The sequence below is a fragment of the Eulemur rufifrons genome, chromosome 7 (assembly GCF_041146395.1).
Source record: "Eulemur rufifrons isolate Redbay chromosome 7, OSU_ERuf_1, whole genome shotgun sequence".
Lineage (NCBI taxonomy): Eukaryota > Metazoa > Chordata > Mammalia > Primates > Lemuridae > Eulemur > Eulemur rufifrons.
The window spans coordinates 279,494,008-279,519,564 of record NC_090989.1 but is presented as its reverse complement, the minus strand read 5'-3'; the positions used below and the strand labels follow the sequence as shown (position 1 = coordinate 279,519,564).

Genomic DNA, 25,557 nt, shown 5'->3' with positions numbered 1-25,557 from the left:
CCAAAATCCTGGGCATCACTGGGTCAAGGGAAGACAAGCAGACAGTTGACCTGATAGAGGCTTTATTCAGATAGCAGACTTGCCTCTTCCTGTCCCTCCCTGTTCTCAGGCCTTTGGAATTGGGTGTAGCCCTAACCTTTGCAAGGACACTCAGCCTGCCCCCAGAAAACCCTGGCTAGAGGAGGGGAGTCCAGAACAGGAGTTGTAGACATTCTAGCACAAGCCCAGACAGCTGATAGCTGTTCCACATGGTTCTCTTTAGACAGATCTTGGCTCCTCTGGGAGCCCCACTGTACTGCCTGCTCCCTCCTGGGTTGGTCCTCAAGGTCACTCAGCAGCGGTTATGACAAATTAAGATGAATGATATTCAAGGATCAGTATTCAAAGAAAAAGAACAAAGGTAGTGGCAAGGGAGCCCTTTGTCCCCAAGGGAAAGAGGGGATGGGGGAGGCAGGCCAGGCCCCCCTGGCTCAGCAGCTCAGGGCCTAGGCCATGCCCTGGATGTGCATGGGTGGAGCTGTGATGCCCAGTTCCTCCCGCAGAGCCCCCAGGGGCTGATCCCAGCGCCGCTCGTAGTACACGTTGAGGACACTTGGTGCTCTTCGCCCATTCTGAACTGCCCAGGGGATCAGCTCTGAGACCAGCACTTGCAGGGTCCTGTGGGGCAGCAGATGAAAAAGAAAACAGAAGGTCCCCGAGGGCCAGGTACTCTATGTGCTCAGTACATGTGTATTTTCTCAGTTAATCCTCACGCAGACCTAAGGAGGAAGTTATTATCCCTGCTTCTCAGATGAGGCAACAGGAGCTCGGTGAGGTAAAATCTCATGCCCAAAGCCACGCATCTTGAACACACCAAAGCTCAGGTTTAAGTCGAGGGCTACCTAACTCCACAATTTCATACCAACGTGCTTTCCCACTGACTCCCATCACTCTAAACTGGCACTGAGGCCTGGCTCAAAAGACCCTGGGGTCCCAGGAAATGTCCAGGCTGTATTCGTGCCCTGGAGACACTGGCTCGGGCCAGTTTCCCTTCTCTGCTTCATTTTTCTTACCCTTGTTTCATGGACAACCATGAGGGCTGCTCAGGGGCCTGTGTGCTCTTCCCATTTCTAGGAGCCCTGGCCCCGCTGAGTTCTTCCTTCATCCTCTGCCACTTGAAAACTTACCGAGCACTGAGTCGGATGGGTCCAAAGAGTGCACCGAGGATGCACATGGGCAGGCCGGTCTGGACAGCCTCAAACCATTTCACCACGATCTCCCCTGGGAGTGAGGGATGGAGTGGGAGGTCAACAGGTGCCTAAAGGAGAGGCCGGTGGTGCCCATAGTAGGGCACAGAGAGGCATCTGTTCCTCTCTAATCTCTACCAGGAGTCAGCTGTGCCCAGTCCTGGCCTGTGTTGGGCCCTGAGCACTCTCCTTGGGGTGGAGAAGGTCCGAGAGCTAGCAGAAAGAAATAAAGGCTGGAAAGGAAGCTTGGGGTCAGAATGCAGAGGACCCCAAAAGCCAGGCTGAGGAGCCCAGGATGGTCCCCACTGGGCTCCGGGAATTGCTGAGGTTTCAGAGCAGGGAGGCAGCTAAAGATCAAAATGAGGCCGGGAGCCCTGGTGTTTAGACGCTGCAACATCAGTGTAGGAGCCATTAAGGGACAGTGGGGAGATGCTACCAAGATGTTTGGCTACAGCAGACAATGAGGCACCAAGCCAGCTGATGGGGGAGGGTAGCTGAGATAGGTGAGTCCTGCCCTGGTCCTGAAGCCACCCCGGGGAGACAGGCTGGCTGGACTTCCCTGCCCATACACTGCTCTCAAGGCTGCTGGGTTGGGGGCACTCACCCAGGATGTTGGTGGGCATTCCGAGCAGTGTGTGGAGCATGTCGTGCACCTCTCGGTACCGCTGAATCACGTACGCAAGCTCCTCATCGTCCACAAAGCGGGTGGGTGCTCGGGTGTCTGGGGAGACCCTCTGACAACCATGAACCTCCCTTAGACACCTTCACAACCGGTCCCAGGGCCCAATTAGCAGCCTCTCTTGGACTCTGTCACCACACCCACCAAGCTCATATGCCTCGAGAAGACCCTGGGACTTGGTTTCTGTCCACACCTGCCTGCTGGGGAGGCCTCGGTAGGGAATATGGTGGGACTGGCACCCCGCTCTCCCCCCCACCCCCCGGCTTATCCCAACTCAAATGTGTGTGGCCTGTTGGAATGGCAAAGAAGCCCCTCGTGGGGAGGGAAGAAAAGAAGAATTATTTAATGGGTATAGAGTTTCAAGTTTTGCAAGATGAAAAGATCTGCACAACATTGTGAATATACCTAATACTAATGAATTGTATATTTAGAACAATTAATATGGTAAATTTTATATTACGTATTTTATTTACCACAATTAAAAATTAAAAAAGGAGCCCCAAGGCCCCTGATCCTAGCATCAGCTGCTCCCAGCCTAGGGTACCCTCTCCCACCACCCCCATCTTCATCCTAATAATTCCTAATTATCTTTCATAACCTGGTTTAAGTGTCCCCTGCCCCACAGGAAGGGGACTTCGAACCTGTTGACTGAATGGGTCCATGTTACAGTCTCTTGCAGCATCCTGTGGCACTAAAAAGACTACACCTTCATGCTAACTGCATGTGATTGTTAATGTCACTCAGACCTGTGCTGTCCTTTAGAGCAGCCACTTGCCACATGTGGCCATTGAGCCTTGAAAGGTAACAAGTTCTGACTGAGATGTATTGTATGTGTAATACACACACCAGATTTCAAAGATTTATGTGAAAAAAAGAACGTGAAATCCCAATTTTAAAATATTGATTATTTGTTATAATGATAATATTTTAGATATATTGGACTAAACATGATGTATTACTAAAATTAATTCCACCTGTTTCCTTTTGCTTTTATTAAAGTAGTTAGTAGAAAATTTTAAATTACTTATGTGACTCACATTCTATTTCTACGGACAGCGTTACAACAGCCTGTCAGCTGCAGGAGGGCAGGGCTGGCTCTGCTTTGCTCCCTGTTCTCCAGGCATTGCAAATGTCTGGGTGGCACTTGGGACTTACCCAGGTGAGTTTCCCACTGATGAAATAACTTGCATCCTAGTGAAATCTGAGGGAGATAATGTAAAATAAGGCAAGTGGTTGCCCTGCCAAGGCAACAGTACAGGAGAGTGTGAGGAACAGATTATTGTCTCAGGGACAATAACCTTCTAAAGCAGTGATTCTCAACTGCTCACCAAGAGACATGTGAATGCCAAAGAGTGCCTGGATGAATAAACCTTTCCTGCATGCCCAAGTAAAAGGCCAGCCCTGGGTACTTTTCTGACTCCAGGTAGGGACGTCAACTATCCTCCTCTTACCCTCCCACTGTCTCTCTGGGTCTTCAGCAGCACCCACACAGGCGGGGACAGCCTGGTCTTTCTGTTCCCAAACCATGGCCTCAGCCTGTCCAAAATCTGAGACACCTGATGTCCTCATTGCTTTAGGGCTGCCTGCTCAGTCTGTGTCCACATGTGACCTCGATGGGTCCCAGGACCTAATTTCTTCTGCAGTTTTACTTGCTGTGTGAAGCTGAAGGTGGTCACAGAGTATTGACTATGTGCTCGAACAGCAAGATATCCTTTACAGATATTATATTCCATCCCCACAACAATCTGGGAGGTAAATACTGTTATTAGGCTCAGACATACATAAGAAAAACAAGGCTCAGAGAGGTAAAGTAATTTTTCCAAGACTGCATAGCTAATAAAGTGGCTGAGTCAGGATTTGAAACAAAGTCTGCTGGATTGCAGAGCCAGTAGCCTTAACATCCATTATCAAGAGCCCTGGAAGATAAATATTAGGTCCTTTTACTTCAGATAAGGAATCCGAGGCTCAAAGAGGTAGAAGGACTTGTCTAGTAGGGTCCTAAACCTGGGAAGAGGCAGGATATTTTTTCCTTTTTTTTTTTTTTTTTTTTTTAGAGACAGGGTCTCACTCTGTTGCCCCCTGGGCTGGAGTACAGTCGTGTGATTATAGCCTCTGAGGAGTAGCTGGGTTGACAGGCACATGCCCACATCCAGCTAAAAGAGGCAAAGATTCTAACTCAGGCTCCTCCTATCTCCAGAGGCCACACGATGACCACACCTCTTACCAATCTCAGCCTAAGGGAGGGTGGCCTCATCTTGAACCTTTATCTAAATCTCTACTGGGACAAAAGTGCTCCTTTACCATCTGTGGGCTGCTGTTTTCTCTGCTCTAGAAGAGTCACAATCTCCAGGCCTGTCACACAAGTAGGGCTGTGGCTGGGCAAGATGCCCAGGATGGTCCTGGTAGTTCCATCCCTGCTACCTCCTCCCCTCCACAACAACAGGAATAAAGGTTCTGGGGACTTCAGAAGGCTGTGCCTCCCTGGGTGGCACCTGGGACAGGTCAACCTGGTGAGTTTCCCACTGACGAAATAACTTGCATCCTGCTGAAATCTGAGGGAGATAATGTAAAATAAGGCAAGTGGTTGCCCTGCCAAGGCAACAGTACAGGAGAGTGTGAGGAACAGATTATTGTCTCAGGGACAATAACCTTCTAAAGCAGTGATTCTCAACTGCTCACCAAGGGACATTTGCAATGCCTGGAAACATTTGCAGTTGTCACAACTTGGAGGAATGCTACTCGCATCTAGTGAGTAGAAGCCAGAGATGCTGCTAAACATCCTACTATGCACAGGACAGCCCCAACAACAGAGTGATCCAGCCCTAACATCAATACTGCCAAGGTTGAGAAACCGTTCTAAAGCAAGCTTTTGTGACTCCTTCACCTCCTCCTGTCTGGGAGCTCTGGCAGCTGGGCGGGAGAGCCACTTGGCAGAAATGCTTTGATAGGATGTTTCTGTGTTGGGGGAGGAGAATGGGGTAGAGACAGGGAAGGTGAGCCAACTGTATTCTAAGGTCCTTTATAAATCAAGTCATATTCCTATCCTGCTCAAAACTTTCCAGTGATTTCCTGTTGCACCTACTACAAAATACAAAGTCCTTTTCTAGGGGCCTGTAGGCTCAACCCCAGCTGACCTCCCAGCCCACTTGTTCCTCTAGAGCCACACTGGTCAACTTTCCTGTTCTTAAACACAGGGAGCCTTTGCACTTGTTGTTCCCTGTCCTCAGAATGCTCTTCCCCAGCTCTCAAAAGGGTGGGCTCCTCCTCATCTTCCAAGTCTCCTCAAGGGATCTCCTCTTACACCCTGTCAGAGGTGGCTGCACCCTCCCCCACATTAAAGGTGTCCTCTTTTACACTAACTTTTCTTCACAGCACCCAGCTGCTAGGATGTAAGCTCCACAAAGGCAGGCTTTTTGCTGGTTTTGTCCACTGTAACCCAGATTGTTGAGAACAGTGCTGGCTGCATACATTCTAAGTACTCAAATTTTTATATGAAAATTTTTTTTACTACTTTACTATCTTTCCAACGAAAATATAAGCTCCATGAGGGCAACCACCTTAGCTGTCTAGTTCACCATTATATACCCGGCACACACAACAGGGGATGGCATGTGGCAGAGGCTGAATAAACGAATGAGTTCTTTAGTAGCTAGGAACACCTTCCCCCTCCCCCAGCCACCGCCACCCCTGTCCTACCTGCCTGGGGCTGGAGCATGCAATTATTTGTCATACCCTAGGGAAAACAATGTCCCTGGAACAAGAGGATATAGTGCAGCAATTAAGAGCAAGATCTGAGCTTGAATACTGTCTCCATTAATACTGGCTTAGTGAAATTAGCAAGTTGCTTAACTGCTCTGACCCTCTGTTTTCTCATCTATTAAAAGAGGATAATAGGCTGAGCTCAGTGGCTCAACACCTATAATCCTAGCATTCTAGTAGGCTGAGACGGGAAGATTGCTTGAGGCCGGGAGTTTGAGACCAGCCTGAGCAAGAGCAAGACCCTGTCTACAAAAAATAGAAAAAATTGGCCCAGCTGAGGCAGAAGAATCACTTGAGCCCAGCAGTTTGAGGTTGCAATGAGCTACAATGATGCTACTACACTCCAGGCAATAGAGCGAGACTATGTCTCAAAAAAAAAAAAAAAAAAAAGATAATAGTAGAACATATTTGACAGGGTTGTTGGGAGGATTCAGCGAGATCACGAATGAGCCTGGCATGCAGAGAGAGGTGAATAAATACTGGCCAGTATTATCATTTGGAGTGATGGTCCCAGCCCATTTGCCTGTCCCATAGAAAATGACAAAGCCTTGGCACAAGACTGAAAAACAGTCCTGCCCATGGTGGGCACCTCCTCACTCAGGATGTCACTCCTGTGCCAGGATGTCACTCCTGTGCCACTCCTGTGTCACTTCTTTTGTTCTTTCTGGTAACTGCCAGATGCACAGACGCTGGAAACTCACATTCTCATCAAGGAAACGAAGATATTCGCGGCCCAGAGAGCCTTCAGGCAGGCTCTGGAGCTTGCCCAGGTTGAGGGTGGACAGTGAGATCCGAGGACGCTCCCTGAAAGACAGGATTTGGGTATTGGGAGGGTGTTGGCAAAGGCAAGTGAAAGGTTGAACTAAAACAAGCTGGGGCAGGGGGTTCAACAGAACAGCCGTGTGGCCATAGCCCTAATGGAACATCTACAACTGGCTAAGCCAGTGTCAAGGAGAGAGGAGACTATGACAAATCAAGACATGGTTCCTGCCTGCAGGAGTACAATCTAGGCATGAAGGCAGGCCTCGGATGTGATCAGGGTACTTACAAAATGTAATGCGGGGGTACAGGGGTGGGGTACAGCTAGTACATGTTATGGGACCTTAATGAAGGCATAGAGCCCTGTAGCTGAAACTAGGCTGAGGCCACCACACTGCATAACCCAGAGGTCATCATAGTGTATACACATATATATAAATGGCATCCCTGCAGTTGAGCAGTGTCCTGCCCGTGCAACCATCCATGGCCAGGGTATCAAGAAGAGCTCCACAGAGGAACAGAACTGACACAATGTGACTCTAGAGAGGTTAGAATCCCTAGAGAATGCTCCCAATCCCCCATGCAGAGCTGGGACCTACTGTAGGATCTGGGCACCCTCTGGATCCTTCCTCATCTGGTCCCTGAGGACCTTCAGGGTACGGTGTCCTGTGGTCTCCCCTAGAACTGCAACCATGTCTGAAAGGACAGAAATGGGCACAAATGGGGGATATGATCTTAGGTAAACTACCTTACCTGGTCTGAGTCTACATGGTAAAATGAGGATAATATCTACTGCTTACTTATAAGGATTTATGCTGAGCAAGTCACCCAGCACATAGCAAGGGCTCAATGTACATATCTATAGTCGTTACTAGTGTTATTAATCTACTGGAGTGGGATAGCACAGTACTCTGAAGAGTTTACAAATCACTTTCACATCCATTAGCACAACAGAGTGTCATGTCTCCATTGATTGGTACAGGCTTTGGCTTCAGAGAGTACTGGGTTTCAGCCCAGGCACATTCACTATCTAGGTGACCTTGTGCAAACTGCTTCGTATTTCCAAGCCTCAGTGTCCTAATTTGTGAGGTGCAGATAACCCTTTCCTATAGGGTTAATATGAAAAATCAAAAACATCATGCATATCAAACACTTAGCACAGTGAACAGCCAAAATAAGTGCCAAATGAACAGTTAGCATTATTGTTTTTATTAGAAGGAGCAGTAGTACTTCCAACAACTTAAAAATTCTGGGAAGCAAGTGCCCATCAATACATGAGTGGAGCGCTGGGCGAGGTGGCTCACGCCTGTAATCCTAGCACTCTGGGAGGCTGAGGCAGGAGGTTTGCTCAAGGTCAGGAGTTCAAGACCAGCCTGAGCAAGAGCGAGACCCCGTTTCTACTAAAAATAGAAAAAAATTATTTGGACAGCTAAAAATATACATAGAAAAAATTAACCGAGCATGGTGGCGCACACCTGTAGGCCCAGCTACTTGGGAGGCTGAGGCAGGACGATGGCTTGAGCCCAGGAGTTTGAGGTTGCTGTGAGCTAGGCTGATGCCACAGCATTCTAGCCCAGGCAACAGAGTCAGACTCTGTCTAAAAAAAAAAAAAAAAAAAAAAAGATGAGTAGATTAATAAAATGTGGTGTATGTATACCATGGAGTACTACTCAGCTGTAAGAAACAATGGTGATATAGCACCTCTTGTATTTTCCTGGATAGAGCTGGAACCCATTCTACTAAGTGAAGTATCCCAAGAATGGAAAAATAAGCACCACATGTACTCACCATCAAATTGGTTTCACTGATCATCACCTAAGAGCACATTTAGGAATAACATTAATCGGGTGTGGGGCAGATGTGGGGGGGGGAGAGGATGGGTGTAGACATACATAATGAGTGCGATGCTCAACATCTAGGGGATGGACATGCTTGAAGCTCTGATTGGGGGGGCAAAGGCAATATACATAACCTAAACTTTTGTACCCCCATAATGTGCTGAAATTAAAAAAAAATTCTGGGAAGGATGATAAAAGCACTGTAGAATCCTAGAATGTTATAGTCATATATCCTGCAAATATATATTGAGCATTTACTATGTGCCAGGCACTATCCAATAAGCTGCAGATACAGTGGAACAAGGCAGTTATGGTGCTTGAAAGTTTACTTTCTAGTGGGATGTTATAATTTGATGGATGTTTATAATTCGTCTATTTATTAGTCCAGACATCTCAATATGGCTGGATGAGAAAATCTTCCGGGAAGTGGTTTAAAAAGGCAGACGTTCAGATTCCACGTGCCTTTCTCCCTTCCCCCCTTTCTTCCTCCTGCAGATTCCGATTTAGTGAGTTTAGGTGGGACCCAGACATCTGCGTTTTTATAAACGTTCTTGGGATTACCAGGTGCAGCCAAGTTTGGGTACTGTGAACTAAAATAAAATTTCAAGGCTCACACCCCGCCCCACCACCGACTGACTAAATGGACCAAATGGACCCCCTCGTGGCCAAAAGTATATCCTAAAACTAAATGCCTGCCAGGGGGAATGAGGTCAGACATGCCTTATCATGTCCCCCTCCCTTCTAGGGGACATCCTTTGTAACCCATTAACAGGCCTAAGGGTATGCAAGACAAACCTACAGATCCTCAATTTACACAACAAATATGTCCTGTGGCTTATCTCTGATAAACAGCAACTATGTTAAAACATTCCAAGCTTTTAGACAAAGCTTAGTGTCTTTAACCCCCACCTTTTCAGGCCAAACCAATGTATGCCTCCCACGTATTGATTTATGATTTTACCTGTAACCCCTGTCTCCCTGAAATGTACAAAACCAAACTGTAACCCAGCCACAGCGAGTCCACTTGCTCAAGGCCTCTTGGGCATGTCTCTGGGTCATGGTCCTCAAATTTGGCTTAGAATAAATCTCGTTAAAATTATTTTACAGGCCTGGCGCGGTAGCTTATGCCTGTAATCCTAGCATTCTGGGAGGCCGAGGCGGGAGGATCACTCAAGGTCAGGAGTTTGAGGTTGCTGTGATCTAGGCTGATGCCATGGCACTCTAGCCAGGGCAAAAGAGCGAGGAGACTCTATCTCCAAACAAACAAACAAACAAATATATATAATTATTTTACAGAGTCTGGATTTTTTTCCATTGACAGTACCCATTCTCCAGTTACTCATAGGAAGACAGAGGCTTTAGAGATCGTGACCTACCCAGCCTTCTAAGACAAGGACGCGCCGCGGCTCCTAGCAACCCCACCGGAGCGCCGAGCGCTTGCGGCCTTACCATGGCGATAGGGGTCGTAGAGCGCCATTCCAGCAGAGCCGGCGGCCAGCAGCGCCTTCTGCAGCGGGGAGGTGGGGATGTGGTCCGGGTACAGCACGCCAGCGCCATGGCTCCCAGCCCGGAGAGGCACATCTGCGGGGCAAGAAAAAGGCCAAAGTCAGAAGAGCCGGGTGCCCTCAGGCTCCTTCCCGCCTACGCCTGGGACCCGGCGACACTTGCCTGCCGCAGGCCAGGGACCGCCGGGGAGCCGGCCTAGTGGACGCAGGGCCCGGCGCAGTAGGGTCGCCATGGCAGCGGACGTCCGCTGGAGGACGGGCGGGGTAAGTCCGACGCCCTAAGTTTCTCTGGCGACGGAGCACCAGAGAAGAAAAAAAAAACCTCGATTCTGATGCGTTATGGCCTTTTGACGAGAAGCACCGTAGCACCGGCACTAACGGGTCCTACTGCTAAGTATGTGAAGGAAACCCACACGACCTGTCGACCACCTACCTCCACCAATACCAGACTCTCCCCGTTTCACCTCACCCCCAAAAAGAGTCCCCCACAGGAGACGTAACCCCACCAGCTTTGCGGTTCACCGCCGGCCCCTAGTTCCTTCTCCCCATCACGTTTTCCCCGAGGACAGTAAGAAACGAACCACTTCCGGCTGCGGAACATGGTGGCGCCCAGTTAGGGGCAGGGCCGTACGGCACTTCCGTCCAGATCCCCGTTTTCCTGCAAACCGCGGCCGCGGGCTTCAGATATGGCGTCCGCCCGCCTGAGACGGCTTCATGGGCTTTTCGCTGCCTATAAGCCCCCGGGGCTAAAATGGAAGCACCTGCGGGATACCATGGAGCTGCAACTTCTGAAGGGTAAGTGCCTCGAACCAGACCCACGATCCCGCTCCCATGCTCCTGGAAGTCGATCTCCGCTTCTGGTTCTTCCAGCAAAATAAAGTCACGTGACCTGTGCGCCTGGACAAGCGCTTTCCTTAGCGTCTGACCTGTATGTTTCATTACTTCTCATTTTCCCCTATTTTCAGCTGGGGAAACTGAATCATTATTGTCTCTTGTCATAAGGTTAATAAGTAACAGAGTTAGGATTTGAACCCAAGTCTGTTTCTTAACTACTGCTATTCTGTTTTCTACACCATGGGCTTCTCATCAGTCTTCTACATCTGCGGTCCCCAGCCCCCGGGCCGCGGACCCATACCAGTCCATGACCACAGAGCACCCCCACCCCCACCCCTTGCCCCCCGCCTCCTCCGTCCCGTGGAAAAATTGTCTTCCATGAACTTAGGAACAGGGTGGGGGCGGGGCGCACAACAGGAGGTGAGCGATGGGAGAGGGAGCAAAGCTTCATCTGTATTTACGCCTGCTCCCCATCCCCATCATATGGTATCACCGCCTGAACTGCGCCCTACCCGTCCCCCAAACCCCATCCTTGGAAAAATTGTCTTCCATGAAATGATTCCTGGTGCCAAAAAGTTTGGGGACCTCTGTTTTACATATCATACTTCCCTGCCCACCTCTGCCTCCCTGGTGTTGGGACAGAATTAACAAGATATCCTTTACTTGTGTGTGTTTAGGTCTCAATGCTGGGAAGCCTCCTGCCCCTGAACAGCGTGTTCGATTCTTGCTGGGCCCCATGGAAGGCAGTGAAAAGAAGGAGCTGACTCTCACAGCCACCAGTGTGCCGACCCTCACCAGCCATCCACTGGGTAAGGCAGATTCAAGCAGGATCCTGTATGTCACTTCCCAGGAAATCCCGAGTAGAGTCAGTGTCTTAGCACTCAGACTTCGGTGCCAAGCCCTTAGAGGTCCAGAATGGGAATGAAGTATTAATATTAGAGCAGGGAATGGCAAACTTTCCTGGAAAGAACCAGCTTTTAAATATTCAATGCTTTGCAGGCCATGCAGTTTCTGTTGCAACTGCTCAACTCTGTCATTGTAGTGCATAATAGCTATAGACAATCTCAAAAAGAATGAGCCTGGCTGTGTTTGTGTGTGTGGTGTTTTTTTTTTGTTTTTTTTTTTTGACAGAGTCTCGCTCTGTTGCCCAGGCTAGAGTGCCGTGACGTCAGCTTCGCTCACAGCAACCTCAGACTCCTGTGCTCAAGCGATCCTTCTGCCTCAGCCTCCCAAGTAGCTGGGATTACAGGCATACGCCACCATGCCTGGCTAATTTTTTCTATATATGTTTTTAGTTGTCCAGCTAAATTCTTTCTATTTTTAGTAGAGATGGGGTCTCGCTCTTGCTGAGGCTGGTCTCGAACTCCTGACCTTGAGCAATCCTCCCACCTTGGCCTCCCAGAGTGCTAGGATTACAGGCGTGAGCCACCGCACCTGGCCCTGGCTATGTTTCAATAAGACTTTGTTTATGAACACTGACATTTGAGTTTTGTATAATTTTGACATGTCACAAAGTATAGTTGGCCCTCTTTATCCATGGGCTCTGCATCCGTGGATTCAACCAACGATGGATTTAAATATTCATTTAAGAAAAATCTTCTGCACTTAAAGAAAGGATTGGTAAATTTTTTGGAGGGGGCGGTCTTCCGGTGGGGACAGGAAAACTTGCTAGACAAATTCTAAAAGAGCTGTAACACTAGAATTGGTAAGTTAAAAAAAAAAAAAAAATGCAAAGTTCCAAAACGCAAAACTTGAATTTGCCATGCATGGAATACTACGTTGAATCCACACAAATGAAGTGATGTGTAGGCATATGTCTTAGGGTATTATATGTAATCTAGAGATGATTTAAAGTATATGGGAGAGGCCCGGTGGCTCATGTCTGTAATCCCGGCATTTTGGGAGGCCAAAGTGGGAGGATTGCTTAAGGCCAGGAGTTCGAGGTTACAAGTTTGGATCATACCACTGCACTCCAGCCTGGGGGACAGAGCAAGACCCTTTCTCTAAAAAACAGGTTTTAAAAAATAATGTATACGGGAGGATGGTTATATGCAAATACTACACCATTTTGTGTGTGTGTGTGTGTGTGTGTGTGTTTTTCTTTTTTTCTTTTTTTTTTTTTGAGACAGAGTCTCACTCTGCTGCCCTGGCTAGAGTGCGGTGGCATCAACCTAGCTCACAGCAACCTCAAACTCCCAGGCTTAAGCCATCCTCCTGCCTCAGCTTCCCGAGTAGCTGGGACTGCAGGCATGTGCCACCATGGCCGGCTAATTTTTTTCTATATATATTTCTAGTTTTCCAGCTAATTTCTTTCTATTTTTAGTAGAGACGGGGTCTTGCTCTTGCTAAGGCTGGTCTCGAACACCTGAGCTCAAACCATCCACCTGCCTCGGCCTCCCAGAGTGCTAGGATTACAGGCGTGAGCTACCACGCCCAGCCCTACACCCTTTTATATAAGGAATTTGAGCATCTTTGGATTTTGGTATCTGTGGGTAACCCTGGAACCAATCAATCTCCCATGGATACTGAGGGACTTGATTTATTTTGAACCATTGAAAAATGGAAAAAACATTTCTTAATTTGCAGGCCATAAAAAACAAAAAAATGACCAGGCTTGAAGATTTGGCCTGTGGACTAGTTTGCTGCCCCTTTTACTATTCTGGGACTCCAGTTGGGACTTGAGACCTTTAGGTAGAAATCATAAGGAAGGGGTTTTGCATTTCTGGGAAAGGGTGACTTTTTAGTGAACAAATGTGCCCCACAGTGGAACTGGTTCTGGCAATGCGTCCCTGTCATTGGATGTGATTAAGGCATGTGTCAGGGAGGCCAGGGGCTTGATCAGAAACCTTTAAAACTCCAGCTGGTGGCCGGGCGTGGTGGCTCACGCCTGTAATCCTAGCACTCTGGGAGGCCGAGGCGGGCGGATCGCTGGAGCTCAGGAGTTCGAGACCAGCCTGAGCAAGAGCGAGACCCCGTCTCTGCTAAAAATAGAAAGAAATTATCTGGCCAACTAAAAATATATATAGAAAAAAATTAGCCGGGCATGGTGGCACATGCCTGTAGTCCCAGCTACTTGGGAGGCTGAAGCAGTAGGATTGCTTAAGCCCAGGAGTTTGAGGTTGCTGTGAGCTAGGCTGATGCCACGGCACTCACTCTAGCCCGGGCAACAAAGCGAGACTCTGTCAACAAAAAAACCAAAAAACTCCAGCTGGTGATATCAGTGACTCCCTATAGTTAACAATAATAGGTATAATGTATGAAGTACCTGCTTTGTACTAGGCATTGTGTTCAGCTTTCTGAAGTGTGATCTCATTGACTCTTTACCACAATCCTGCGAGATATGTCCTATTCTCATTTCACAAATGAGGAAACTGAGGCTCAGTATTGATATCAAGTGACATAGTCTGGATTCAGTAGGCTCTCAACCACCCTGCACCTTCCTCTAGATTCTTCTTGATCTGTAGAAGTATATGCACTTCTGGCCCATTCCTGCATTCGTTCCTTCAATAGTTATTTCCTGAGCAGCTAGTGAGTTCTGGGCTCTTAGGATAGAACTCTGAACAGATAGACCCAGGTCCTACCTTAAGGAGCCTCCATTTTAGTTTTGTTTTATTTTATTTTTTTTCCCTAGAGACAGGGTCTTGCTTTGTCGCCCAGGCTGGAGTGCAGTGACATGATCATAGCTCACTGCAACCTCGGACTCCTGGGCTCAAGCAATCCTCCTGCCACAGCCTCCCAAGTAGCTGGGACTACAGGCACGTGCCACCACGTCCAGCCAATTTTTAAATTTTTTGTAGAGATGGCATCTCGCTGTGTTGCCCAGGCTGATCTTGAACTCCTGGCCTCAAGCAATCCTCCCACCTCAGCTCTTCCAAAGTGCTGGGATTATAATAGGTTTGAGCCACTGCGCCTAGCTGGGAGCTTCTGTTTTCTTACAAGGACTCTCCTTCAGCAGAGTTGGGCAGGGACTCCACGGTCTTGATCCTCAGGGTCTGCCCCATCCTCTAAATGCCTGCCACTGGGAGACTAATGGTAAGCAGAGTAAGAGACATCTTGAGTTGCCCTTTCTCTGGGTCCCAGGGAACTGAGGAAATGGTTCAGGGCCCCAGATTCCATAGTGGGGAAACCTGAGAGTCTCTCTTGATCCTAGTTTGGGCTCCACGAGGCTCCATTCTAGGAATGAGGTCATCACACAATCCAAAGATTGAGCAAATGGACCTTGTTCTTTTTTTTTCAGTACGTGGACCAGCATTCACCAGTCTGAAGGTTGGTGTGGGACACCGGCTGGATGCCCAGGCTTCTGGGGTACTTGGTAGGTGATGTGGTAAGCCTGGGGGTGTGGTGATACGGGCTTGGGGAAAGATCAGGGAACTACCAGGAGCCTAGCATACTTTTTGCCTGACACCCACTTCCCACCACTGCCCTCCTCCCCTGATTCCTGCCCCAACTCTACTCAGCTGGGGAGATGATTGGTGAGAGGGTGGTAGTCATAGGGTAATCATCACAGTCGCCCACTGTGATCAAGTGATTCCTACACATGACATGTGTGTCAAGGCCCTTTGTGCACACTTATTCACCACAACAACTTTATTAGGTGGATAATTTTATGGATGAAAAAAGGAAGAGGCTGGGCGAGGTGGCTCACGCCTGTAATCCTAGCACTCTGGGAGGCCGAGGCGGGAGGATCGCTTGAGGTCAGGAGTTCAAGACCAGCCTGAGCAATAGCGAGACCGCGTCTCTACTAAAAATAGAAAGAAATTAGGAAAAAAAAAAAAAAAAAAGAAAGGCTCCAGGAACTTAGATTACTTGTCCTGGGTCACATGGCTAGTGAATGCCACTGGCCCAGAGAGGGAAACCATCATCGTGTTATGGGGCAGCCAGGCATGTGACTGCTGGTCCTACTGGTCAGGGTGTGGATGTTGCTGGAGCTGGATACACAAAGCCCTAGTCATGAACCATCTGTGTCCTCAGTGTCAGGTGGTAGCCACATCCTCCAGCTGTGACAATCACAGTCCCCTTGTCTCACTTCCTAGGGTATAGGCAACCAGACATGACCTCATGCCCCTCTCCTTGTTCTCCAAGAGTGAATGCAGGGTCATTCTCTCCTTCAGCAAGCGAGAGAAACAGACCAGAAGAAAGACAGGAAGTGGCCACAATGGCTACTGTTCATTGGGCTCGTCTTTTGTGCTGACTGCTTCCTGCCTGTGCATTGCCTCCTTTTTTTTTAGAAACAGGGTCTCACTATCGCCCAAGCTAGAGTGCAGTGGCATCATTGCTCACTGCAACCTCAAACTCCTGGGCTCAAACGATTCTCCTGCCTCAGCCTCCAGAGTAGCTGGGACTACAGGTGCACACCATGATGCCCGGCTAATTTTTCTATTTTTAGTAGAGATGGGGGTCTCACTTTTTCTTAGGCTGGTCTCAAACTCCTAAGCTCAAGTGATCCTCCCGCCTCGGCCTCTCAAAGTGCTAGGATTACAGGCATGAGCCACCACACCCAGCCAGGCTAATTTTTAAAATTTTTTCTTTTGTTTTTAAAGTTTCCAGTCAACATAATTTTTAAATTTTTTGTAGAGACAGAGTCTTTTTTTTTTTTTTTTTTTTGAGACAGAGTCTCGCTTTGTTGCCCGGGCTAGAGTGCGTGCCGTGGCATCAGTCTAGCTCACAGCAACCTCAAACTCCTGGGCTTAAGCAATCCTACTGCCTCAGCCTCCCGAGTAGCTGGGACTACAGGCATGTGCCACCATGCCCGGCTAATTTTTTGTATATATATATTTTAGTTGTCCATATAATTTCTTTCTATTTTTAGTAGAGACGGGGTCTCGCTCTTGCTCAGGCTGGTCTCGAACTCCTGATCTTGCGCGATCCACCCGCCTCGGCCTCCCAGAGTGCTAGGATTACAGGCGTGAGCCACCGCGCCCGGCCGAGACAGAGTCTTGCTATGTTGCCCAAGCCAGTCTTGAACTCCTGGGCTCAAGCGATGCTCCTGCCTCGGCCTCCCAAAGGGTGCTGGGATTACAGGCGTGAGCCACCGCGCCTGGCCCAATTGCCTCCTTTAATCTGCACAACACCCACGGGGACATACATCATTTTTACCTACATTTTACTGATGAGCTTGTGGCCTAAAGAGGTTAAAGGTTATACTCAGAGCCATCGCTGATTTGAGCGCAGGTCGTATGACTGAGCCAGTGATCTCTTTTAAGTGTATCAGAATCCCCTTGCAAAGGATCCTAAACCCCTCTCCACCTGAGTCAGATTCAGTACCTATGGGTGAGGCCCAGAAATCCACATTTTGATGTATATCCAGAGGAGCTTCCTTGCTCCCTGGGGAAGATCTTGCCCTCTTGCTGGCTTTAGTAGCATCGGAGAAGGGAGTATTCTGATGGCAGGGGTAGGGGCGAGGGTGCGGGTTTCCAAGGGGACAGGAAAGGGGTGCCCGGTATGAGATAAGGCTGGCTGTCTTTCAGTGTTCGGCGTGGGACAGGGACGCAGGCTCCTCACCGACATGTACAATGCTCATCTCACCAAGGTATGGGGGGGATGGGGACAGCCCGCCTATCCCTTGTTCCTTTCTCGGGGAGGGGACACCAGCATACCTCTGAAGCTTAGAGGATTCCATGGGGAAACACCAAGGCCAGCAGCAAGCATTTTTTATAGTCATGTGCTGGAGAGGCTATGATAACAATAACTGCTGGCATTAGTAGGTGCTGACTGTTCTATGCTGAGCACTGTTCGTGGGTTCCCTCATGGAAGCCTCACAACTCGCTGTAAAGTAGAATCTGTTGTTCACCCTGTTTTACAGAAGAGAGAACTGAGGCTCAGAGAGGGGATGTTGCTTGCCCAGGTCCCATAGCATTTCCAGGGCTTTAAGAGCTGGGATTTGAACCTGGATCTCTGTGACATCAGAGCCTGATCACAACACCCTTCCATTCTCTCCCCAAGACTGGAAAGTGGATGTCACCATGCAGCCCTCAGGGAGTATGCCATCCAGGGTGGGACTGTGGAATGTGGTATCACAAAGTACGTGAATAGGTGCCACATTAGGGGGCCCACGGTTTTACTGGTTAAGAGTGCAAATTCTAGGCTCAGCGAGGTGGCTCATGCCTGTAATCCTAGCACTCTGGGAGGCCGAGGTGGGAGAATAGCTTGAGCTCAGGAGTTCAAGACCAGCCTGAACAAGAGTGAGACCCTGTCTCCACTAAAAATAGAAAAAACTGGGGGAGGGGCAGGCCAAAAAAAGAAAGAAAAAATTAGCTGGGCATGGTGGCGCATGCCTGTAGTCCCAGCTACTTGGGAGGCTGAGGCATGAGGATAGCTTGAGCCCAGGAGTTTGAGGTTGCAGTGAGCTAGGATGATGCCACAGCACTCTAACCCGGGTGACAGAGCAAGACTGTATCCTCAAAAAAAAAAAGGGGGAGAGCACAAAGCACAAATTTTGGAGCCAAATGGTCTCATTTCAAAACCCAGCTTCTACCGCTCTGCCGCTGTGTGTCCTTGGGTGGATTGCTTAAACATCTGTATGCCTCAGTTTCCTCATCTCTAATATGGAGGCGGTATTAATAGTATTTCCCCTACAAGAAGACTATACTTGGAAAATTAATTTTTTTTTTTTTTTTTTTTTTTTTTTGAGACAAAGTCTCGCTCTGTTGCCCAGGCTAGAGTGCCGTGGTGTCAGCCCAGCTCACAGCAACCTCAAACTCCTGGGCTCAAGTGATCTTCCTGCCTCAGCCTCCCAAGTAGCTGGGACTACAGGCATGTGCCACCATGCCCGGCTAATTTTTTCTATATATTTTTAGTTGTCCAGCTAAATTCTTTCTATTTTTAGTAGAGACGGGGTCTCGCTCTTGCTCAGGCTGGTCTCGAACTCCTGACCTTGAGCCATCCTCCCGCCTCGGCCTCCCAGAGTGCTAGGATTACAGGTGTGAGCCACTGCGCCCGGCCATTGGAAGATTAAATTAATGATTGCATGTAAAGTGTTTAGTACGGTCCCTGACACATACTAAATGTTCAGTAAATGTCACTGTTGTCACCATCTCTGTCATCATCGTTGTTCCTCTTATTTGTGGCAGGGGCAGTTAGTTGCACAGATGTAAAGCCTGCAGCAGGGAGGAGGAAGGCCTTGATCTGGGTCATGAAAGCTTAGTCACATCAGACGGGTGGGGAGAAGCCCCAGGGCATGCTAGGAGGCCTCAGCATGGTAAATTGTCAGGTCAGGCTGCAGTGGAGAGACACCAAGGCACGAGTGGTTGCAGGACGGGCATCGGTGCCTTTGCAGGTAGCCAGTGCTCCTGGTCATGGGAGCCCAGGCAGCGATCTTGAAGGAGGCCCGCTGACTGGGAGCCAGGTACCGTGTCTCACTGAATCTGCAACTGAACTGTGAGATTGGCCCTGTCACCGTCCCCAGGTCACAGAGGAGAGCTGGGGTACAAAGAGAGCTGCCAAAGGCCACACGGCAGAGCTGGTGCCCTTCCCCAGGGGCAGTGGAGCAGCTGGGCAGGGGCTGGGTGCATGAGTTCCCTGAGGGAAGATCTGAGAGCCCCAGCCTCAGTCTAGCACCTGTGCGGTATTAGCTGCTAGGGCTGAGTGTGGGGACACTGAGCGGACCTTCCCCTCCCTGTCCTTGAAGGATTACACGGTGCGTGGCCTCCTGGGCAAAGCCACAGATGACTTCTGTGAGGACGGGCGGCTGGTGGAGAAGACGACATATGGTGAGAGCCTGTGGGAGCCCAGGGTGGCTGCCACCACCTCCCTCCACGCTTGCTTCCCTAGACTCCTGGCCCTCACCTGGGCCACGCTGATCTCTTTTCATTTACTCTTGACACACCAAGCTCAGGCTGGGACTTTGGACACCCCATCTGTCTTTTCCTCGCCTGGCTCAAATGTCACCTCCAAATACTCTGATTTCTCTTCAGACAGTATAAATTTTTCACCCTTTCAAACATCACCTCCCTAGAAAAGCCTTCTCTAGCCTCCAGAGTTGGACTGGATGGGCTCTCAGAAGAGTGACTAATGATTTGTGATCATTTAATATCTGTCTCCCCACCAGACTCACCCATGAGGGCAGGATTATGTGGTTCCTCCGCTGGTCACACATACAGCACCAGGCCTGGGAAGTGGGAGGTGCTGATAGATGGGTAGATGGAGGATGGATGCCTCATTCTTCCCTTCCCGCTATCCCCATGTTCTAAGACAGTCCATGGGATCTATTGTATTTGCTCATTTGACAGATGTTTTTTGGACCCAACCATGTGCCAGGCACTGGGGGGACATAGGGTGAATCAGACAGAGCCCCTAGTCTCAACCAACTCAGCCGAGCACACACCACTGCACCTCCTGTAGAAGACAAAACATCTGGCAAAGTGGCACTACGTATTTGTGCACGTCAGTGTGCGTCAACATCCAGGAAAGCACCTAGGGTTGGTTACCAAGTTGATACACCTAGGACGGAGGAAGCTAGAATTTGTGGGGATGGGAAGGAATGATTGTTGTTGCTAGTCTTAAATTTTTTTTTTGTTTGTATTGTTTTGTTTTTTTTTTTTTTTTTTTTGAGACAGAGTCTTGCTTTGTTGCCCGGGCTAGAGTGAGTGCCGTGGCGTCAGTCTAGCTCACAGCAACCTCAAACTCCTGGACTTAAGCGATCCTCCTGCCTCAGCCTCCCGAGTAGCTGGGACTACAGGCATGCGCCACCATGCCCGGCTAATTTTTGTATACATATATATTTCAGTTGTCCATATAATTTCGTTCTATTTTTAGTAGAGATGGGGTCTCATTCTTGCTCAGGCTGGTCTCGAACTCCTGACCTCGAGCAATCCACCCACCTCGGCCTCCCAGAGTGCTAGGATTACAGGCGTGAGCCACCGCGCCCGGCCTGTATTGTTTTTTGAGACAGTCTGGCTCTGTCACCCCTGCTAGAGTGCAGTGGTGTCATCGTAGCTTTCTGCAACCTCAAACTCCTGGGCTCAAGCAATCTTCCTGCCTCAGCCTCCCGAGTGGCTGGGACTACAGGCGTCAGCCACCACACCCAGCTAATTTTTTCTATTTTTAGTAAAGATGAGGTCTCACTCTTGCTCAGGCTGGTCTTGAACTCCTGAGCTCAAGCAATCTTTATGCCTAGTCCTCCCAGACTGCTACGATTACGGATGTGAGCTGCTGTGCCCAGCTGGTCTAAATTTTTAAGAGAAGATTTAGGTATCAATTATATAACTAAAAAGTAAGGTAAAAGTCAAAGAAAATTAAATGCTGGGAAAGAGACGCAGGAGCAGAGAGGCAGGAGCCAGGAGGAGGAAGCAGCATGCTCCAGGAAGGGCTTCCTGGAGGAGGCAGCCTTTGAGCTGGGCTGCGAGGAAGTGGGGGAAGGCAGTGGCAGGTACCTCTAGGCAAGGCCACAGCATGAGCAAAGCCAGACCCGGGGAACCAGAGGTCTAGGCCCTTCCAGGCTAGCAACGCCTTGGTCCCCACACCTTCTCTCGGAGCTCTGCCCTTGGAGCCAGAAGTTGGCACTTGCCCTGGCTGAGCCCCAGGATCCACCTCGTGGCCGAATTTGTGGCTCTGCTGCTGCAGCCACTCAGTGGGATCAGCGGGCAGAGCACTTCCTTGCTGCGTCTTTCTGCATTTTGGGCAGATGGCACCCTCTCAGGGTCCCTGGCATGGGAAACCCAGACTGGGGCTTAAGAGACCTGGCTTAAAATATTGGGCATGTATGTCTTTGGGCTTCCATTTACATAAAAAAGTATTCTCTTCTTAAATTTTTTTATAAGAGACAGGGTCTTGTTCTGTCACCCAGGTTAGAGTCCAGTGGCATGATCATAGCTCGCTGCATCCTCTAACTCCCAGGCTCAAGCGATCCTCCTGCCTCAGTCTCCCGAGTAGCTGGAGCTACAGGGGTACACCGACAAACCCAGCTGATTTTTTTACTTTTTGTAGAGATAGGGTCTTGCTGTGGTGCCCAGGCTGTTCTGGTCCAAAACTCCTGGGCTCCAGTGATTCTCCTGCCTCAGCCTCCCGAAGTGCTGGGATTACAGGCGTGAGCCACCATGCGTGGCCCAGAAGAATGTGTTCTTAACCTGGAATCTGGATGGCTTCAGGAGATCTGTGAGCTCCTTGAAAATGTCCTCAAAATGTTGCTTTCACGTGTATCTTTCTGAGAAGAAGGTCCAGAGCTTTCATCAGATTCTCAAAGGATTGCCAGCCATCCCTGCCATGGGAATCCCTCCAAAACATCCCGTCTCCAGGTTCCAAGGATGGGGCTGGTGTGGGGGAAAAGAGTGTGCTGTGGCCCATCACCACCTGTGCACTGACCGCCCCCTGCCTTTTCCAGACCACGTGACCAGAGAGAAGCTGGACCGCATCCTGGCCGTGATGCAGGGCTCCCATCAGAAGGCCCTGGTGATGTAAGTGGGGCCCTCGGGGAGGTGCTGGGAGAGCGTGGAGAAGTGCCTGGGGCAGACTCCATGAATCTTCTTTTTAGAACCTGAAACCACGCAGGAACTACCCATTTCTTTCTTGGCATGCAGAAGTGTTTCTGTGTGCCGAGTTTTGGGCATTGGGAGGCCAAGAGGAACAGGAGATCCCAGCTGTCGTCCTGGGGAGTATATGGTCTATTGGAGAGGAAACCAAGGATCCACATCAGCATAGCACAGAGCCCAGGAGCAAGAGTAGCCTCGTCTCGAGAGCTCGGGCTCTGGAGCCAACCTGGCTGGGATTCTTGACTCTGCCAGACTCCAGTGGTGTGGCCTTGGGTGAATGGCCCACCTGGCTGGGAGCGTCACTTTCCTTTTCTGTACAATGGGGATAGAAAGAGCCCCTGCCTTAGGGACATGTGCTGAGGACTCAAGGGGATCGGGCAGGTACCTGAGCACAGTGACTTGCAGGTGTAGGGTGACACCAGCAGAACAGCCACCTGAGGTGGGGGAGGCTGCTGTGATCAGAGAAAATGCCCTAGGCAACATCATTTCAAAGACAAGTGTGAAATTGCCAAGTAGCTGTGGTTGGGGAGAAGCAGGTGATGGGAACATCATGTTCCCAGGCTCGGGGTGAAACAGCCAGATGTGTTCACGACCTGGTAAGGATCCCGGCACAGGGGTGTGAGGTACCCGGGGGAGGAGTGAAGGGAAGCGGGACATGGCTGGCGAGGGCAGTGGGGAGCCATTTTCAGATCTGAAACAGCCGGTGCACTGCAGTCCTGTTCCTGGGGGCCACGTGGAGAAGGGACCAGAGGGGACAAATTTGGACGCAGGGAGTAGGCAGCAAGGACAGTGCCTGGGCAACCACCAGGAAGGGCCCAACCTGCAGCTAGGGCATGAGCCGTGGAGGAGAGCGAGGGATGGAGCAGGGCGGACAACACCATAGGGCAGCATTGAGGAAGGGGCTGGCAGACACCTGGGTTACTGGGGGTGTTGGGATGGGGAGGAAGGCCCTGTGGAGGAGGACTCAACCCTGTTGAGTCACTTTGGGTTGGGCTGAGCATGAAGAGCCTGTGGGCTGTCCAGGCTGAGATGCCGGAGCCCAGGGCACAGGTGGAGGTTTGGAGTGGTCAGTGTGTGTGACTGTGAAGCCAGGTAGGGCGTGCAGATGCTGCGTTTAGGGATTGCAGGGGACAAAGAGGCTGCTGCCAGAGTGGCTGTAGGAGCAGGAGTGGCAGGGCACACGGAAGGTGAATGAAGAGCTTCTGGAAAGGCGCCTTTTGTGAGTGGGGCAATGCCAGGGGCAGGTGGTCGGCCCAGCTCCCCACCCCATGCTGTCTGCAGGACCCCAGCCCCCTGCTGATCCGCAGGTACTCTAACCTCGACCTGAAGACCCAGGAGGCCTACGAGATGGCCGTGAGAGGCTTGATCCGGCCCACAAACAAGTCTCCCATGCTGATAATTGGCATCCGATGCCTCCACTTTGCGCCTCCAGAATTCCTCCTAGGTAGGTTGCACCAGGAAGTTGGGGCACTGAGATGGGGCCCCTGGGTTTAGGGAGTCACCGTGGAATGCTCTCGTGGAGGCCACTGTCCTCTGGCTCAGCCAAGACAGGCACACGCCAGCCCTGATCTCTGCTGGCCAAGGCAGCAGGCACTGACTTCCTTCCCAGCCCTGGCCCCAAGTTGGCTGATCACAGAGCACACAGAACAAAAGCCCTTCTATCTCCTGCCAAGTCACCCTTTGAAGCCAGACCTTAACAAGCAAGGTTACATTTAGCGGCTCATTTCCAGAGCTGCCAGTGGTTCAAGTTGTCACAGGCCCATCAGACACAACTCTTTAACTCCCAGTGCCCCCTAAGCTCAGTGCCCCACTTATCTTTGTTCCTTTTGTGTGCTCCCCAACCCTCACTCCTTTCTTCTCTGTTGATCATATGAATCCGTACTCCTTTGCTTGAGCACTGACCAGGGCTCTCCCAATGCTAAGCGGCTTCTATAAATGATCTCTTTCACTCCTGATAGCCCCTGTTTTACAGATGAGGAAACCAAGTCTTAGCGCAGACTGCTAAAGCCACCCTGCCCACAAATCACCTGGGGATCTTCTTAAAAGGCAGATTCTGACTCAGCAGGTCTGGGCAGAGCCTGAGATTGTGCTTATATAACATACTTTCAGGTGGCACCCACAGGGCCGGCCCCCAGGCTGCACTCTTAGTAGCAAAGCGGAGAGAGCTAAGGTGTCTTGCTCAGGTCCATTATGTCACTAGGAGGTATCCATGGGGTGTGGATTCAGATCAGCCAGACCCCAGAGGCTGTGCTCCTGACCTGTGTCCATCATTGTGTGTCCCTGGCAGAGGTGCAGTGCATGCACGAGACACAGAAGCAGCTGCGAAAGCTGGTGCATGAAATTGGCCTGGAGCTAAAGACCACCGCTGTTTGTACCCAAGTGCGGCGCACACGAGATGGCATCTTCACACTGGACGATGCTCTCCTCAGGACCCAGTGGGACCTACACAGTATCCTGGATGCCATCCAGGCTGCTGCCCCCCGGGTAGCTGCGGAACTGGAGAAAGCTTGAGGCCGGGACTGGACACCCAGCAGGTCCCCAGTCCACGCTGGCCCTGGGACTCGGAGGGCCCAAGCTCTGCCTTGGGGCTGGAGAGTGATGTGGGACATTGAAAGGCCAGGCAGCTGCTGGGGCAGTGCGTATGTGGCTGTATGAGAACTGTATGAGGCCGGGCGCAGTGGCTCACGCCTGTAATCCTAGCACTCTGGGAAGCCGAGGCGGGAGGATGGCTCAAGGTCAGGAGTTCGAGACCAGCCTGAGCAAGAGCGAGACCCCTTTTCTACTAAAAAATTAGAAAGAAATTATCTGGCCAGCTAAAAAAAAGTGTGTGTGTGTATATGTGTATATATATGTGTATATATATATATATATATGTATATATATATTTAGCTGGGCATGGTGGTGCGTGCATGTGGTCCCAGCTACTCAGGAGGCTGAGGCAGTACGATTGCTTGAGCCCAAGGAGTTTGAGGTTGTTGTGAGCTAGGCTGACGCCACGGCACTCTAACCCAGGCAGAGCGAGACTCTGTCTCAAAAAAAAAAAAAAAAAAATAACTATATGAGCTGGAACTGATGGCTATGCAGAAAGTGAGAGTAGGGGAAGCTTTTCTGCATGTGACACAAAACTCAGAAGCTGTAACAGAAAAGATTGCTAGACTTGACCCAACTGAAAAGAAAAAACTTCTGTATGGAAGAAAAGACAACAAACAAATGACAGACTGATAATAGTATTTGCAGTATCTTTAACTAAGGACTAGTATCCATAATATACAAAGAGCTCTTAGAAAGTAATAAGAAAAAGAGGACAAGAAAATTAGGCAAAGAATATGAAGTCTATATTAAAGGAAATCCAGATGGCCAGTAAGCCAGAAATGGCACCCAGCCTCTTTAACACTGAAAGACACAGATGGAAATGAGATGACTTGCCTTTCAGAGTGGGAAAATTAGTAAAAAGATACCCAGTAGTGGTGATGAGGTGAGAAAATAGGCAGT

At 49.9% G+C, this 25,557-nt stretch overlaps 2 protein-coding genes and 1 non-coding gene across 5 annotated transcripts; 1 reads left to right on the top strand and 2 right to left on the bottom strand.

Moving 5' to 3' along the window:
* Positions 1–45: 45 nt before the first annotated feature.
* Positions 46–10,285, bottom strand: COQ4 (coenzyme Q4). Of its 2 annotated transcripts, XM_069476866.1 has the most exons (8): positions 10,200–10,285; positions 9,930–10,054; positions 9,711–9,842; positions 7,023–7,119; positions 6,366–6,468; positions 1,831–1,960; positions 1,167–1,260; positions 46–657 (listed from the first exon to the last, which is right to left on the bottom strand). In XM_069476866.1, the coding sequence occupies exons 2-8, from the start codon at positions 9,997–9,999 to the stop codon at positions 486–488; spliced, it is 798 nt and encodes a 265-aa protein (XP_069332967.1). In that variant the 5' UTR covers positions 10,000–10,054; positions 10,200–10,285; the 3' UTR covers positions 46–485. The 2 variants fall into 2 exon arrangements, with proteins under 2 accessions (XP_069332967.1, XP_069332966.1); XM_069476865.1 differs by having other exon boundaries at positions 9,930–10,285.
* A 153-nt stretch (positions 10,286–10,438) lies between these two features.
* Positions 10,439–24,894, top strand: TRUB2 (TruB pseudouridine synthase family member 2). 2 transcript variants are annotated; one of them, XM_069474718.1, is made up of 8 exons: positions 10,439–10,561; positions 11,278–11,409; positions 14,838–14,912; positions 17,068–17,129; positions 19,227–19,308; positions 21,918–21,990; positions 23,373–23,509; positions 24,353–24,894. In XM_069474718.1, the coding sequence occupies exons 1-8, from the start codon at positions 10,453–10,455 to the stop codon at positions 24,574–24,576; spliced, it is 894 nt and encodes a 297-aa protein (XP_069330819.1). In that variant the 5' UTR covers positions 10,439–10,452; the 3' UTR covers positions 24,577–24,894. The 2 variants fall into 2 exon arrangements, with proteins under 2 accessions (XP_069330819.1, XP_069330820.1); XM_069474719.1 differs by lacking the exon at positions 11,278–11,409.
* On the bottom strand, positions 12,238–12,299 carry LOC138388934 (U7 small nuclear RNA). Its single transcript, XR_011234389.1, has one exon. It is a non-coding gene; the product is annotated as a U7 small nuclear RNA (small nuclear RNA).
* Positions 24,895–25,557: the final 663 nt, after the last annotated feature.